The 17,865-nt window shown below is 44.7% G+C and overlaps 1 protein-coding gene across 3 annotated transcripts in view; it reads left to right on the forward strand.

Moving 5' to 3' along the window:
- MMD (monocyte to macrophage differentiation associated) overlaps positions 1–17,865 on the forward strand; it is a 72,021-nt gene that overhangs the window by 24,046 nt on the left and 30,110 nt on the right. For 2 of the 3 annotated variants that reach the window (XM_080826054.1, XM_080826055.1), the window contains one exon: positions 1,199–3,104. The exons of the other annotated variant lie outside the window; for it this stretch is intronic. In XM_080826054.1, coding sequence (XP_080682180.1) covers positions 1,199–1,399 — 201 coding nt within the window. In that variant the 3' untranslated portion in view covers positions 1,400–3,104. Of the gene's footprint in view, positions 1–1,198; positions 3,105–17,865 lie in introns of those variants that run through there. 3 annotated transcript variants of the gene reach the window in all.

The following is a 17,865-nucleotide window of genomic DNA, read 5'->3' on the forward strand; positions in this document are numbered from 1 at the left end:
ATTTGGGTTGGCTCCTTGTAAGATCTTTTGATCTTACAAAAACAGTGGGAGCTTGCGTGAACTTTGAAGAAAGGACTTATCCCTACTTGTGGCTCTACATCCTCACGCCTGGTTCTTAGCTCGTGGTTGTCCACTGCAGCCGCTGTCTAGGTGCATGGGGGCCCATTCGAGTCGGTGGCTGCATAAGGGCTTTCCCATGCTCCCTACTGGACCTGGCCGAAGTCTAAGGCTCCAGGGCTCACGAGCTTGCAGTTGCCGGTGCCCAGGCCTCTGGGACACCCACACACCCATCCCCTTCCAAGGCTTGCCACAGTCTGGCTTAGCTTTTCACCACCCTGCAGAACCTGAGACCTTTCTATTCCTCGTCCTCAGGAATCCAGGGGACTGAATTGTTCATCAGCCTCCTAAGCCCTGCCTCTCTGTTCCTTTCCCCTCATTCATACATCCCGGTTTAATTTTGAAGATGGGCCTGGGTCTTGGAAAACCAAAAGCAGCCTAAAAATTCTCTTTTTTTGTGTTAAAGCACATGTGACTGTGAACTTCCTCCTGAGCTAAGAAACGCCTAGGCTTACAGACAAAAAGGCCTGGCAACATCTAGAAGGTCAGGAAGTATGTTATCCTTGCGTGCTGTCTGATCTCCGAGGTCACTTGTAGCTGTGATTTGCCCATGTCAGCCATAAGGGAGCTCTAAGCTCACACAAGCAGGGGAAGTCTCAGAAAAGCAATCAGTGTAGAACAGAGTCTGAGGAGGATAAGGGAAGTGAAAACCCGGTCAGAAAACCCTGTTGGAGATGTCAATTAGAATTAGAAATGCGGTGGCGTGGGTGCGCCTCAGAAGGGAAGAAAGCTCTTAAAGGAGAAGACGAAAACCGAAGATTGTGCTTTCTTAAACTGAACTTCCGTGTCTGGATGTGACTGCAGGCAGCTTCAGCATGGCGTAGACAGATGAGTAGAGTGTGCTGCTTTTACTGTGGGGCCTGTAGCCCAACTGCTCACCCCGCTCAAGATGGCCAACCCCTAAGGGTAATCCAGGTGGACGGATGAGGGACTTTTTAGTTCATGTTTACCGATCAGGATGCTGTCTGTGCGGCTCATTGTCTAGAAGATCAGCAGGCTTCGGGGGAATTGCAATAATCTCTTTAGTTTGTCACCTCAAGAGTAACATCAAAACCTCTTTCTTTTTTTCCTCTGTTGACAGAATAACACTGATGGACTTCATGAACTTGCCTGTGGGGGCTTAATTTATTGCCTGGGAGTTGTGTTCTTCAAGAGTGATGGCATCATTCCATTTGCCCATGCCATCTGGCACCTGTTTGTGGCCACGGCAGCTGCAGTGCATTACTATGCCATTTGGAAATACCTTTATCGAAGTCCAACAGACTTCATGCGACATTTATGACCAGTCTGTACTAGGTCTCGAAACCAGTATTATTTCAATTATGGCACTTGGGGAGTGGGGTAAGAGCTGAAAGTTGCACAGAGGAAAAAAAAAAAAGAAGACAACGGCACTGACTTTCTTTATATCTTTTGAATATAATTACTGTGAAAGTATAAAAGCTGTGTTCTGGAATTTTCCCCCTCACAGCAGATAAATAAGGTAGTGAATTAATTATTCATTCCATTCCACTATCGTGAAGGACTCCGGATAGACTTGGCCAACCGATGTTTACAAAACAGAATTTTGTATTTTAATTTTACAGATTTTACTACATGATTTTTCTAAATTACTAGGTCAGGCTATAAAAGTCAGTGCAACAAAGCTTCCTTTATAAGAGAAAATTGTTTCTATCACTTTCCCATTAGCTGTGTGAAGAATCATGGACAGAACTTACACTACTTTTACCATGTTTCATCTTGGCATAACATGGTTATTTTTTAAATAGAAATTTTCATTTTTTGTAAATTTTTAAAGACTGTTTCATTGAAGCGCATCTCTGCGGTTCCTCATTCACGTGAATTTTTGCAGCAAGCTGTCAACATTCCACAAACGAACAAACATTATACCTCTTCTGATAGTTTTATTAAGCATAGAGAAATTGCCAATTTTTAAAAATTGCGGTTTTCCAAACTTTTCTGCCAACCTCTGACTCTGAATTCCATGCTGCTTTGGGCCATATACTTGACCTAGTTTGGTTTACCAGTGATGGAAAAGTATTTTGATATCATTAACTTTTTCAGAAGATTCAACTTTTTCTCTATGCCTTTGCCATGTTTTCTTCAGGATCTCTTTCAGCAGTGGATGAGTATTCATATCTGTATTCTGATGGTATTACTGGAGTGGTCATCCGCTGAAGACTCCTGAAGAGAGTTGTGAATTACACTGAGTAGTGGTATTGCCTGTTTGGTGCCCGTCGCTTAAGCCATTGTCACTTAGCTTAATATTATCCGTTTGATGCTCGTTTTCAATTGTGGAATTAGGTGCACAAATTCACATTCCTATCTTACCCCTGTATCTCCTGATAATAGTTTTTTTCTTTTCCATAGAAGAATATTTAAAGCATTGTTTGACAGATAGAAACTCATGCATCTGTAGTTCATGGGTTTTATCCTGGCTCAGTGGAGTGGTATTTAATATATTATTTTTTGGTTTGCCTTCAGTGTCTTATATTAAGATTAACATTAGCTGCATTGTTTATTACTCTCCTGTTGGTGTTTTAATAAATGAAATAACCTTGCTTTTAGACCTGTGCTGATACCGACTGTTTGCTAGATTTGGGTTTGATCAGAGAAAGAATTGGCTTGACGACACATTTAGGCTTATTCATTGAAATTTTGTACTGATGTGGCTTGAAAAGAGGGTTTATTTTGGGTGTGCATATTTAGAACTCTCTGATTTGGGTGAATTACATGGGAATAAAGAACAGAAGAAGTGGTATTTGCTGGTAAATTCTTAAATAGGCAAGGTGCCCAGTGATAACACCAACCAGACCACCCCTATCTGCATGATTCTGAACATCCTGATGCCTGTTATTTTGTGTATATTGTTTTTAATATATTAACTTTTGTGGATTCATTTAAAGTCTGCTCAAAAGTAACACTTGTTGAAACCACCAAAATGTATGTAAAAAATTGTGCTGTAGACTAGAATAAAATTGTTACTTGGATTTGTTCCACTGTCTCTAAATTAGATGACTGTGAAGATGATAATGCATTTTTGAGAGCTCGAGCTCATCTAGCATTGTAATTTGTATACTAGCCTTTTTTTTTTTTTTGAGAAATCAGGATAGAGAAACAAATGCGCCCTGTCATCTAGAACTTTCTAGTCCATTTTTTAATAACTGAAAAGCCAGAGCCAGCTCAGACATTAAAATCAGCATGTTTCAGTTTAAAATATGTTAGCTGGGGCCTAAAGATTGTAACATAAATGATGTATCTTTACGAAGAGAAGCCTTTTGGTTTAGTTTACAGAATATACTGTAGGGCTGAGGTTACACAATTTTATATTGGCAACCAGACACATATCATAGGGCAAACAAAGTGAATGTTTGATGTCATTCTCCCCCCTTCTACAGTGCAGGAAGCAGATTCAGAGAGGTCTGCCTTCCTCCAGAGTCAGGGAGCTGGGACAGGAATGCAGGTCATATTTTCAAAGTCAGCAATAACCAATCAAACTTGAACTGAAAATTCATTCAGCATGGACATCAGTTAGAGTCTCAGTAAACCCTCAGACAACCCTCCATCAAACCCAGTTTTGAAGATGGAGTGTCTTAAAGCATTATTATTCCCTATAATTCTGTCCTCTGGTCCACCAGGGTAACCTCACCTATTTCTAGAGCATCTGCCCTGTGCTCTCACCTTCCTGATCAATAACTTCAGCCTAAAACTATTTCCTTTTTTTTTTTTCCCCTAAAACTATTTTCTAAAGACCAGACCTCTCTTATCAACCGCCCAGATGCCCCTCAGTACATTTCGCTCCACCTATCCCAGACGGAGTTCATTATCTTTCCTTCTTTCCCCCCACCAAGCCTATTTCTCTGAAGTTCCCTCTCTTAATTCAGGCCATGGCCAGAGCCTCCCATCCATCCTTGATTTGTGTCACACTCAAATCCAAGCAGTTGGCCAGAGCTATCACCTCTGCCTCAGTCACAAGACCCTGACCTGCTTGTTCCCCCCTTCCCTTTCCCCCCACAAGGCCCTACAAAGCCCTAGTGAACAGCCCTCAGGCTGCTAAAGCCACCTCCGCCATATCCTGCCACTGGGTACACCCCTCGAACAAGCAGTTGCCGCGCTGCAACCAGCATTTTCATCCCAAAATAGTTGAAGCATGGCTCTCCCCTGCTTTAAAACGTCCACTGACTCTTAGCCTCCACGACTCAGGCCAGCCGCCTGGTGTCTTCATGTGCTGACTACTCACCCTCCCTCCAGGCCCCACAAGACACAGCCCCACAGTGAGTTTCACAGCCTCCGCCCAACACTGTGCCCTCCCAGTGCTTTTGCAGCTGCTGTTCCTCAGCCTGGATGCCCTTCACCAGCCTTTCTCCTAATGTGGCGAACATTGCCTCATTCCCAACTGCCATCAGATGCCCTCCCCTTTGACTACAGCACTGCTAATGTGGCCGGTCACGTTGCCTTGGGATTGAGTTTGCTTCTCTGCTCCCAGGGCTGACCTCCTTCAAGGCAAGAGCTGAATCTTTACCTCTGTCCTCAGCTTGTGGCAGAGCACTGGGCTCACCAGAAGAGTACCTTGAGCCAAAGGAGAGAGGGAGGGTGGGTTGGAGGAGAGAGAGGCTGACAATGAAGTGGTTTGGACCGAGTACCTCTTGTCTATCATGAGCACTGTAGCAGGCTCTAACTGCCTGCCAGGAGCCTACTTCTAGCTTCCTTGGCCTTACTGGCTTCCCTGACCCAAGGGTCAGCTAGAAGTTCATAGCAACCACAGGCAAGCTGATAAGTAATTGTCATGGAAATATTAGATAATGTATCCTAAATAAGGAAAAAAGCCAGCCTTGTTTATTAAAGCTTCCAGAGAACCAACTGTGGACTATTTATAAGCCTGGAAAATTACTTTACCTTCCCTACTTCCCTTGGGTCCTCTTTTTCTGAACATATTAATAAAATAAACAAAAATAACATTCAGTTCTGCAACCCCTGAGCCTTAGTATGGATTACACTCAAAAAGCAGCAACTTTAATATAACGTTTAAATATTTTGTATAGTTTTACTTTGAAAATATACATAACACTTGGGAAAATAGAGCACAGAAAAAAAATTTTTTTTTAAAGATTTTATTTATTTGACAGAGATCATAAGTAGGCAGAGGAAGGCAGAGAGAGAGGGGGAAGCAGGCCCCCTGCCGAGCAGAGAGCCCGATTCGGGGCTAGATCCCAGAAAGCAGAGGCTCAACCCACCGAACCACCCTGGCGCCCGAGCACAGAAAAATTTTAAATCACCCAGAGTTCATTCATCCTAATGCATTTTCATGTATTTCCTATAAATAAGCCACATATGTGATTTTTGTGTACTGCTTCCCCTCCCACTTACTTCATAAACATTTACAACATATTATATAGTTTCTGTAGCCAGAATTTTCAGTGGCTCCACCTTTTTCTCCTGGACTGGAGATATGCAGCCTATTTTGCTTAATCATTCACTTAATTTTGGATTTTTAGATTGTTTCCAGTTTTTATTATAAACAGTACTGCAGTGACACCAGTGCATAGCTTTGTCCATATTTATGATTGGGACCTAAAGGTAATAATAATAAACAACTAAGGGCTTCCCATGTATTGGGAACTGTGCTAGTTTGCGCGGGTTATCTCATTGAACCGTTACAAAAATTCTTCGGGTAGATAATTTTATTATCCCCATTTTACAGATGAGGAAACAAACACAGACGAATGAGTTTCCTCATCCAAGCTAAGTGGCAGAACTGGATGGAATCCAGGAAGCCTGGAGTCTGTTTTCATTCTCACAAGTGCAGTTCCTGATGAAAGGTTTACTGATGGGTCTACCCAAAGGAAGACCTCTTAAAAATAAAACTTACTCCAAACCTCCACATTTTTACTGGGTGTCTTTAAATTATGTCATTTAGAGGAAGAGTGGAGTAGGAATATCTCCAAAGGAAACTGACCACAAAGAAGCTGGTTCTGCTCCCTTGTTGTCAAACAAAATAAAGTTTCCCAAGAGGGCCCAAGGAATGTTTTTAGTTTAACAAGGTTAGACTGACTGTGTTCATGTCTTTCTGCTGTTTTTGCTATTTTAAACGGATAGTGCCAACATGTTCTTACGTCCAGTGCCATTCCCACCTACATCCCTGTGATGTATTGGTGATGTTATTTTTCCAAGAAACAGCGCCACTGTCCACTCTAGCCACTTCACAAGGGGAGCTAAGCTCTTCTCATCAGGGGCCTGTTCAACACAACAGAACACTCTCCTTCTCCTACACAGCTCATTATCACTCAGGCTTTCACGGCAGTCAGATGGCTTCAGCCGACACAGACTGGCTAGGCTTATGGGGGCGTTGGAAAAATTGGCTTTGGAGGCTTACCTCATCTCCTTGGAGCGGTCAAAGGTCCTCTTGCCATTCTGTGCCAGGCCAAACTCAGTACGCCCAATCAGATGTGTCCGTTACTGAAAAAGTCAGGAAAGTGTATTGATCAAGAGGATTTGGTTCTTTTAAAATCACGAGTGTTTTCTGAACCCCATGTGTGAGCTGTGTGTTGAGTTGGCGTGGAATCATCAGCCAGCCTGTGACAGATTGGGTGACTTTAGGCAAGTTACAGATTACCTCTGAGCCTCAGTTCCTGTCTGCAAAAGGGGTATAGCACTTCCCTCATACTGCAGTCATAAGGATTGAATAATAAACCACAAGTGTCTAGTTTATGCCTTCTGGCATATGATTGGCACCAGATAAATGTTAGCTTCCTTCCCATATGGCCAAGCTTTTAAAATTATGGTTATAGCCCACCTGCAGAGATTTTTCATGCAAAAACAACCTGAAGGAACATTTTAGTAGCACTCAAAAAATCGTGTGCATCTTTAAACCCTTAAAAATGGTCCCGGATCAACCTCTGGCCCAGACTATTACTAGGCCATGTGGTCACCCCAGGCTTTCTAATGATTTTGTGCCTTTTGTAGCAAATGTTCTTTAAATATTCACTAAATTTCTTGAGACAGAGGCTGAATACTACATGGAAAACAGTGGAAAGGGAAGAAGCTGGGCAGTTGTCCTTTTGTGCCCAGATGGGACCGTGCATACTCCACTTAGACCACAGGCCTCTAGTTAATCGGACCCACACTCTGTGGATAGCAGTTTGGTCACCATCTGCTCTTCTGGGAGTGTGCCTCTTAGGAGACTCAGCCACTAGACCAACCCTTAGTGGCTTATGAGAGAATTGTTTCTAACTACGGTGCAATCAAGTCTTTTCTATCTCGCTTCTTGCTCGGTGATCTTGTAGAGCTTCCTAGTTATACATTCATTCAACAGATATTTTGGGGGGTTTTAGGTATGTGCCACGGACTGGTCTAGTCACTGGAGGTGCTGTAACGAAAAGCCGAACAAAAAAACAAAAACCTTGCCTGTTGCTATGATTCTCTGCCTTTCTTCCCTTAATCTGGATTGGAGGCCTGATAGGTTTTTGCTGATCTGGTTTCTGGCACTATCCAGCTGCCGGGGGCCGGTGAAAGCCAGTGCAAAGTATGTACACACAAGGAGAGAATGATGCTGATCTAATTAGCCTTTCATCAGACCTGCCTTACTTTGTGCAAAAGTCTGCTGGGCTGAGTTCGAATTCCCTGTCCCATGCAGCTCTTGCTTTGGAGAACACTGAAGAAACTCCTCATTTAAAGGATCCCCCGTGGTAACCTCTGCCCTCAAAGGGACATTCCTCTAGCCTGAATAACAGCCCTCTATTCAGCAGCACTTTTGTTCAAACCCATCAGGTTCCTTTGAAGCAGGTTTTACATAGCCTCCGGGGCTGGAAACGATGAATGGGAAACCTCGGTTTGGGCCAAGATGTTTCCCTTCTTTGTTTACAGCATCTGGGATGCCTGTAGTGTCTCCTCCCCCGCCTCACACCCCCCCCCCAATCATTCACCACAATCCTGTCTTGTGTCAGCACACGTGTTTAGTGGCCAGGGATACGGTTCTGCGTAGAGTAAGTCTCTGCCCTCCTGGGCTCCCACAGTCTCCTGGGGAGAAGGACTGACTGGGAACAAATTAGCAATTATAATGTAACATAATCACCGTGTTTGTATTGGATGCTATTATTGGAGGAGGAAGTGATTAACTCTCCCCAGGGGACTCCAAGTTCTCCCTACAGGGGCAGTATTTCGGCTGAGACTTGAAGGGTGAGTGAGAGATTACAGACGGGAAAGGTGAGGAGGCAGTGGTCCACACAGGTTAGGGGAAGGACAACATTCCCGGCAGGGGAAGGAGGACATGTCGGGGAACAAGCAGGGGTGGGGGAGTGAAGGGGTGTGGGGGGGGCAGTTTGAGGAACAGCATGAGGTGCCCTTGGGAAGTGCTACATGGGATGTGTGGAAGGAGGGTGATAACATCTATTCTCTGCGGACCTAGGGGCCCGTGTGTGTGTGTGTGTGTGTGTGTGTGTGTGTGTGTGTGTGTGTAAGATGCTATTGTATGCATGTGAATTTTTCTGCAGATGCTGCAGGGTTCTTTGTCCCCATATTTCTGGGACACCACACCCCATAACACCATAGAATTCTTATGGAAAGCAAATGTTTTATGGTCCATCTGAGCTAATCCCTGTGTTACTGTATTAACACTGAAATAATGCATGGTGAGGTACATTGTGAATTGGTTGGACGGATGATCCATTATTGGGATTATGATCCTTTCCTGTTGACGTAGGTAATCAAGATCTGAGGATATTTGTGGAGACCTTCGTGTGGGCATCCAATTTATTCAACAAAGAATGAGCCCGTCCTGTGTGCCAGATGCTGGTCCAAATGTTGGGGATAAAGCATTGAACAGAACAGATGCAAGTCCCTGCCTCATGGGGCTGACATTCTTGCCGACATACTGACTGACATACATACTTTACTATAAGTAGAATGTAGAAGTAAAACATATAGTATGTTTTAATAAGTGGTATGGAGAATCATGGTCCGGGGGATGCTGGGGCAGGGGTGTGGGTGTGCAGCCCCGTGCACTTGGGGAAGGCTGCACTGAGAAGGGGGAAGGAAGACCTGAGGGTGAGCCCCAGGCCACAGATATACCTGCTGGCAAAGGCATTGGAGCAGAGGCACAGGAGGCCCCTGACATGAGTATTTTGAGTAAGCAGAAAACAGTCTTGTCTATGAGGCCATAGGGATAACAAAGACTCTCCCTCTGCCAAACTTGACTCAGCCTCCTAGAATCTTCTTTCTGACTAGTCCCTGACTTCGGGCTCTGGCCTTGATCTGTTAAGTTCAAGTTTAGCAAGTATCATGCTGGTCAGTTTAGGGAAAATCCCCCATTCTCAGAAGCAAATGAAGTTCTTCATTCCCCACCATTGGTGTCTTAAAACCTTGACTTTTGCTTTTGTAAGACTCTCCCGAGTCTTACTGAAATTATTGAGGAAACATAATTTCCCACCCGCCCCTTGGCTGTGAATTCCCACTTGACCTGGCTACATTCACAGTGGAATTGAATGTCCCCTACTCTAAAACCCCATTCCAGTAGCCACCCCCTGAATGAAGTCTGCCTTCCCATCTTTAACAAGTGTCATGACTAACTTTCTTTACCAGGGTACTGATTAGTGAGTACATGGTGCCTTGGAAGCCACGGTATGGTCCACAGGCACACGTGTGGGGTTATTATTAGTGCTGGACTTTCTTCCGGAATCATCCATTGCTAGGTGTTAGAAAGATCCCAGCATCCGGATTTTGAATAATGAGGAGACCCTGGCCCCTAAGTATTAGAAAGGACATGGGCAGCCTGACTTGAATCTCTGTTTATTTATCTTTAAAATGCAGATGATTAAAAAAAGAGAGAAAGAAAAAGAAAATGCAGATGACAGTAATAAGACTAACCTCAGAGGCTGAACACTATATAAATGTGAATTTAAAAAGGAGCACCAATCTTGGGGCATCAGGGTGGCTCAGTCAGTTAAGCATCCAACTCTTGATTTCAGCTCAGTTCATGATCTCAGAGTGATGAGATCGAGCCCTGCATCAGGCTCCATGCTGAGTGTGGAGCCTGCTTAAGATTCTTTCTCTCCCTCTCCCTCTGCCCCTCCCCCTGTTTGTGTGCATGCACACTCTTTCTCTCTCTCTCTTAAAAAAAGGTGGGGGAGCACCAATCTTAAAAAGTGGGCCAGTGTATTGTGTATTCCCAAGCAGCCTTTAATTGTTCAACTGTTGTGGAGGGGAGATGTGCTACTCAGTAACTGGGAGGGAGCTGAAGGTAGCTGCCTGATCTTTCTCTACTCTTGACCTCTCCCTCGCTGGCCTTTGATCCTTTAAGAGAGAGTTTCTTTGTGCAGTGTCTTCTTTCTCCAGCCCATTTGATCTAACTTACTCATGTGGAGCATCCCTGGCAGGAATGGCACCCTACATCTGGCTCAAGTTTCTCTTCTTCACTCATCGGCTTTAGGAGCTCGAGCCAGTGAGTGATAAAAGACGGGCTCTCCGTAGATGCCAAGCACTGGTTTGGTTTGTCACCGATGTGTTTTGGGGGCTGTGACCTAACAATCCATGGAGAGGAAAGGGAGGATTTGGCTGTGTTGAGGCTTGATTTCGTCATTTGGGAAGGAAGGATTGTGCTCTCAGCCTCAGAGGGCTATGGTGAGATTATGTGCAGAGAGTACCTAACACAGGACCTGACAGTCAATGCTGAATTCCATTCTCAATTATTCTTCATCAAAGTTGCTCTGAAGATTGTGAAAGAGCCGTTGGCTAGAATTAGGGCAAAGGGGTGCAGGTGATTACTCCCCTACTCAGCTTATTTCACCTTGTGTGAATGGCAGCCTTATTCCCATCTAAGGTTCTTGCTTGAGCCCGTCTGCTGCCTGGGGAGTGCTCTCCCAACCCTGTCTTCCTTTGCCCTGTTTTGGGGCCTGTATTATTCTTACACTCTCTGAGGATTTGGTGGCACTGTCTACTCTCCCTTCTATCTCCCCAGTCCTGGCCTCCCTGACATCGCTGTATCCTGCGTCCCTCTTTTCCCCCCATTTCTGGCTTCTCTGAGTCTTTTCCCCCCCGACTCCTCCCCTTTCTACTGATCCTTAAATATTGGTTCTCCAGGGTCCTCCTCGGCCCTCTAACCCTCAATGACCCCACCCACATGGATGGTGAGGGTCTTTAGCCCCACACTCTCCTATCTCCCAAATCCTTAAACCCATTTGCCCATTGGCTATTTTCACATGGATGTTCCACAGCCACCTCAAAGTCAGTATTTTCAAAACTAAATAAGTCATCTCTTCTCCCAAACCTGATGTGCCTTCCATATTTCCTGTGTAAGCCAACAGTATTACTATCTACACAATCCCCTAAGCCAGGAACCTGAGAGTCCTTCTGGACCTCTCCCTCCCGTGCATGCATCTCTTGCATTCCACCAGTTTGCAAATCTCATACTGTCAGATCTCTTCCAAAATCTGCACCTCCTCCACAGATACCACCTGAGTTGAAGCCCTTATCCATTCTGCTCACCATGACTGCTTCCAACAAGTCTTCTGCCATCCATCCCAACTCATCCAACCCATCCCATCCCATCCACCCCACTCCATTCTCCCCATCTACCCCACCCACCCCATCCACTCCATCTGCCCTATCCATGCCATGCCATCCACCCCATCCACCCCACCTCATTCTCCCCATCCACCCTTTCCACCCCATCCCATCTACCGGTCATCCACCCTACCCCATTCTCTTCATCTACCGCAACTACCCTCTCCACCCCATCCCACCCCCCCATCCACTTCACCCCATTCTCCCCATCTACCCCACCCCATCCCACCCACCCCACCCCATTCTCCCCATCCACCCGGGTCATCCACCTCACCCCATTCACTCCATCTACCCCATCCCATCCCACCCACCCCACCCCATTCTCCCCATCCACCCAGGTCATCCACCTCACCCCATTCACCCCATCTACCCCATCCCATCCCATCCACCCCATCTCATCTACCCCACCCCATCCACCCAACCTCACTCCTTTGACCTCATATACATCTCATCTAGTCTCTGCATTTCTATCCAAGTGCTGTTTCTAAAATGAGAATCTTAGTGATATTCTAAAATGAGAAAGCTTAGTGCTGGATCTGGTACCTCCTTACCCGTGTGGACTCACCTCTTCTTACTCCCAGGTACCCTCCAGCCAATCAGAAGGCTTGCTATTCCTCAAATATGCCACTGCTTTATCATGCCACCATGCCTCTGCATATGCTGTTCCCTCTTCCTGGATGCCCTTCCTGCCCTCACCTTCCTTCATTCACATTCAGCATCCCTACTGAAACATCAAGTCCAAATTCAAATGTTACCTCTTCCTTAGAAGGGGCTCTTCCTTCACATTCTCCAAAGGAATTCCACTGTGACACTTAGTAATCACATTGCATTGTGCTCATCTTTTCCCCACCACAGCCCTCAAGGTAAGGTTAGGTTACTAATCTCTGTACTGCTGATCCTCAAGAGGTTTTTGACACACAGGAGCTACTTGGAACATGCTTATTTAATAAGTGAATGAATGAATGATTGCATGAGGACTGGATGGTCACTGGCACTGAAAGGAACATCTATGGACATCAGTGCTGAGAAGACAAGATACCGGAGATGAGGCTGTCAGATGTGTACCGATATCTTCATAAATGACAGCAGAGAGAGGGCCCTGAGCTAGACTCAACTCCAGATAGCCTCCCTCCCACCACCCAGTGTCTGTCTGAGCCACCTCTCCCTTCCATCTTAGAAAGTTCAGCTTGAGCAGAACAAAATTAAGATGGTAATTTTTATTGCAATGCTGAATTAAAATGACCCAACCTCCCTGAGATTACCTGCTCTTTGAGATTAGCATGGAAGATCAAAGACTGACCCTGCCTCTTTCTTACAAGTACTGCCTGAAGCCTCAGAGCAAATGATAACACCATACAGGTTGAAAGCTGTGTCAAACCATCCAGATCAACCAGGAAGCAGAAAGAGCACCAGTTTCAAAAGCCCTGAGGTCCCATTCTGGCCAGGATCCAGCCAGGATCCAGCTTTAATCCCCAGGCAGCAGAGAAGCCTGGATTGTAGCTACCCACAAACCCAGGTGATTCTAAAGAATGCTCAGATAATAACATCTCCTAGCTTAAGACATTCCTCTTTGGAAGTGTTCCAAGTGCCTTGACGGCTATCACCCTGCATTCTATGTCCGTTTTCTTGGGAGGCCATTTGGTGGCAAATGTTCTAATTCCTCTGTTACAGTTGGAGAAAGTGACCTTTCTAGGAGGGGAATAATAATCCAAGATCACACAGTGAATTGGGAGATCAAGCCAGAACATGCACCCAGGCAAAAATAACTTCCGAACGGCCACTTTACTAAGCCTTCTACGAAACATCATCTGCTCTTTATTTAAGTCTGGGGGAAAATTAAATTTGGGAAAAAAGAATAGAAGCATAATTAAAGGATCTGGCAGGAGAATATAAAACCCAGAGGGAACAACTCATTCCTTTGTGCCTTTTTTTTTTTTAGCTGCTTGAGCACACACATGATTTTTCTTATTCCTTATTCCCAAATGTTCTTTTTTCTTTTCTTTTTGTTCTTTTTTTCCCCCCTTAACTCAAATCTTAAAGCGCTGAAGCCAAGACCTTTGAGCACCCGACTTCCTTGGGGCCTGACTGTCCCTCAATTTTCTCTGCCAGGGCCTGACTGAGCACTTTGACCCTGTTCTTATCATTTTTTTTCAAAACTTTTTATTATGGGGAATTTCCTATTTACACAGAAGTACACAGCAACTCAACTCTAAACAGAAAGGCACATAATGCAAAACAGGAAAACCTGAGCCTAAGGATGCATTCCCATGTCAGGAAACTGACCCATCCTTCCCCACTGGCACTGGGGTAGGGTGAGCTCAGCGCTTGAAGGAGAATATCCACATCCAGCTTTCCCTCCCCTGAACTGCATGCATGGCTTTTGGAAAGTCACGCAGAGGGTTGGTTTTTTCACTTGCAAAATAGGAACAATCAGACTAATCCCACAGAGTGGCTGTGACCATGAAGTGAGATAACATCTGGGAATATGTTTTGTAAGTTATGAAATGCTCTTAAAATGTGAGGAGCGCTTGGTACTGTTTCGCAGAGCCCTCGGAGCCCTGCCATGCACGGCGTGGTTCGCATGCTCGGGAATGTAGACAGAAGGCTTGTGTGACAGAGCTCTACCATACCCACCCTCTGTTCATACTTGGTCCTGAACCTTCATCTTATGTCACTTTGCTTTTCACCCACTCGACTAGCAACTGTGCTACCCACCACTCATTTTCCTCCTTGCTTTGAGGACAGTTTGCCCATCGGTCTTGTCTTCCCATCTGTACCCGGGCCTCTCTGGTCAACTGTCCTATGCCTCCACCCAGACTAGACCAACTTGGGCTGCTTTTGTTTAGAAAGGCCTTCCTCCACATGGCACCTGTGATCCTCTTATTCTGGTAAAATCCTGACAGGTAGTACCTACCCCCCAGCAATCAGGACTCAGGCAGGAATCAGCATGGACTTAGGAAGGAGGACAGGGAAGGAAGACCCCTTGCAACAGACTCAGCCTCTCTCCTATAGGTCAGGGAGGGACCTCCTCTCCTTAGAAGGTAGTTTAGGGACCAGTGGTGAACAAGAGGAAATCCATGACCCAATGGAGCTAATATTCGGGGAGGGGGTGGGGTGGAATGGGAACTGACTATAAATGAGTAAATATACGAATAAATAGAACTAAAAATAAATAATATTTCAAGATGGGAAGAAATTAATGCATAGTTAGGTACTGGCAAGAGACTGGAGGTAGGAGTGGCTGACTAACATAGGGTAGTCAAGGTCATGGGTTATGGCTTTAGTTTTATAAGTGCCCTTCCCACCTCACCTTATTGTGAACAAGGAAGCTAAGAGCCCCACTTGCTACTGGCAGCCATCCCATACCCTGAAGGGAGCTAGTTAGAGGATAAAGCCATCACTGTAGATAACAGAGCAGAAAAAGGAAAAAGTTACCTCTTGGATGCTTATGGGTAAGACACTGTATTGTTGAACCCTAAAGTAAAGTCCACCTGACTCTGAACCTTCCAGTTAGATAAGCCAATAACTTAAGGCCATTTTGATTTGGTTTTTCAGTGCCCAACAACCGAGAGTGTTATAACTGATGCATGCCTCTTGTGGGTTATGATCCCCATTTCAGGGAGCTCTTCTATCCAGACACATACAGCTCTTCCCATGAAGATGCTGAAAAACTGAAGCTTCTCCATCTTCTTACATTTCCAGGGACACCATTAACCAGGTGAGGCACTTGTTAGCGTGCCTAACATATTAATGATAGTTGACAAATGTCTGTGAGCCGAATTGATTGAATAAGCCAGATTACTGTTTAAAAGGAGAAAAGACACAGGCAGTCCTAGTCTCCCAAAAGGCAAGGACATTCCAAAATAAAACTTCATAGTCCTTTCTAGGTCATGGAAGGCTTTCACATACGTTATACCATTTAACCTTATACTACTCCAAGGATTATCATTTTATGCAGAAATACAGACTGAGAAAGGTCAAGCCAGGGGCATGGCAATTAGATGATATTCATAAGGATTCTGACTCTGGTCTCTCACTGATTCCTGGATCCTGAAATTTCACTGGTTGATATAGTAGACATTCAAGTTCCAGGTAAACTAGAGGAATTCCCAAAGAGGTGTACATAGGCTTATTGACCTCAGAAAGCAGAGATTCTGGAGATGATGGCATGGCAAATGTGTTTGTCCAGACTCTGCCAGACGCTGGAGGGGCCACATATCTGTCACAGGAATACGAGAGCCCTTTTCTGTGTAACTTCAACCCAAGCTGACTGTAAATCCTACTGACTGGTGGGAGAGCAGGGTAAAATCTTGTATAGCACCCTCTTCCCATCCTTTCCCTTATCATATGGGCAAAAAATTCATTGCACTTTTTAAAATTGTACAACTAAAATTATTTTTTAAAAATTTACTTCACTTTTAATTTTAATTAACTTTTAACTTCAGAAAATTTTTCAATTTACAGCAAAGTTGTGATGATGGTAGAGTTCCCAAATATCTCCACTCCCAGTTTTCTGTTAATATCTTAACATTAAGATGATATACTAGTCACAGTTAGTCAACCAAAATGGATGAATTATTATTAACTAAAGTCTATATTTATTCAGATTTCCTTAGCTTTTATCTAATTTCCTTTATTTGTTCCAGGATCCTATCCAAACTATATTTAGTCATCCTGTCTCCTTAGGCTCCTCTTGCCTGTGACAATTTCTCAGACTTTCCTTGTTCCTGATAACCTTGACAGTTTTGAGGAGTACCAGTTGGGTATTTTGTAGAATGTTCCTCAACAAGGATTCATCTGGTGTTTTTCTCATAGTCAGACTGGGATTAAGGGGTTCTGGGAGGAATAATCACAGAGGTAAAGTGCCATTCTCATTACGACACACCAGGGGTTCATACTGTCAATGTGACTTATCACTGTTGATGTTGACCTGGGATCACCTGCCTGAGGTGCTGCTTGTCTGGTTTCTTCACTGTGGAGTCACTCTTTTTTCTCTCCATACTATGTTCTTTTAGGAAGGAGGCCACTTAGGAAGGAAGCTCACGCTTAAGGAGTGGAGACTTCTCTTCCACCTCCTTCAGAGTGGAATATTGAGACAAATTATCTGGAAGTCTTCAGTGGTATCTGGCCATTCTACCCATTTATTTATTCAGTCATTTATTTGTATCAGTATAGATTCGTGGATATATATTTTAGTCTTTGGGTACAAATACTATTTGATTAATTTTGTTGCTTAAATTGTTCTAGCTCTGGCCACTGGCCGCTCTTTCCATTGGCTGACTGCACTTTTAACCCAAATGTATGTATTTTTTAAAAGATTTTATTTATTTGAGAGAGAGAGAGAGAGAGAGAGATCACGAGCAGGGTGGGGAGGGGTAGAGGGAGCAGCAGACTCCCTGCTCAGCAAGGAGCCCCATATGGGGCTCAATCCCAAGACCCTGAGATCGTGACCTGAGCTGAGGCAGACACCTAACCAACTGAGCCACCCAGGCGTCTCTACCCAAACATATGTTCTGATGTCTTTTTACCTAAGAGCACAAGGCAAAGAATCAGAAGAACTGAAGTTCACTCCCCTGCCCTTGCATCTCTACCACAAATTTCTGTGTCACTTTGGTCAGATCTCAACTTGTCTTTTTCTTCATCTCAACAGTGAAGTTAACACCACCTGCTTCCCATCACCTCTGCTGTGGCTGTGAAGCCAAAACGAAGTGATAGGCGAGGACTCTAGAAAATTTAAAACGAAACAAAGGACAGCATGCAAATACATCACTTTACATCTCTGCTTCCCTTCCCCATTCACATCTGTAGAGCTTTACAGTCAAGCATGTGAAGGAATGAGGGAACGTGTGAATGAGAGTGCACACATGCTTCCTGAGTTGAGGCAGCAGACGAGCGATGGAAAAGAGAGGGCGCAGCCCAGGTATGCTGAGAAAACATATTGTCCCCACCTCTGCTCATTTCAGAGCAAGTTCATGAACCTGTCAGGTGGCCTTATGATGTGGCCTGAGAGAAGCAGCGATGCAGGACACAAAACATACCATCAAGGAATTTACAATCCGGCAGGGATCCAGACATATAACCAAGGATTCAGAGGATGTGCGCTGTTTCATGGGTATCAGAAATGCATCCCTATTTTGTGATTTTTTCTGTAACTTGACTTATCTCTCCATCCTCCCCAGCCCCTCCTGACAGAAT

The sequence above is a fragment of the Martes martes genome, assembly GCF_963455335.1.
Source record: "Martes martes genome assembly, chromosome: 16".
Lineage (NCBI taxonomy): Eukaryota > Metazoa > Chordata > Mammalia > Carnivora > Mustelidae > Martes > Martes martes.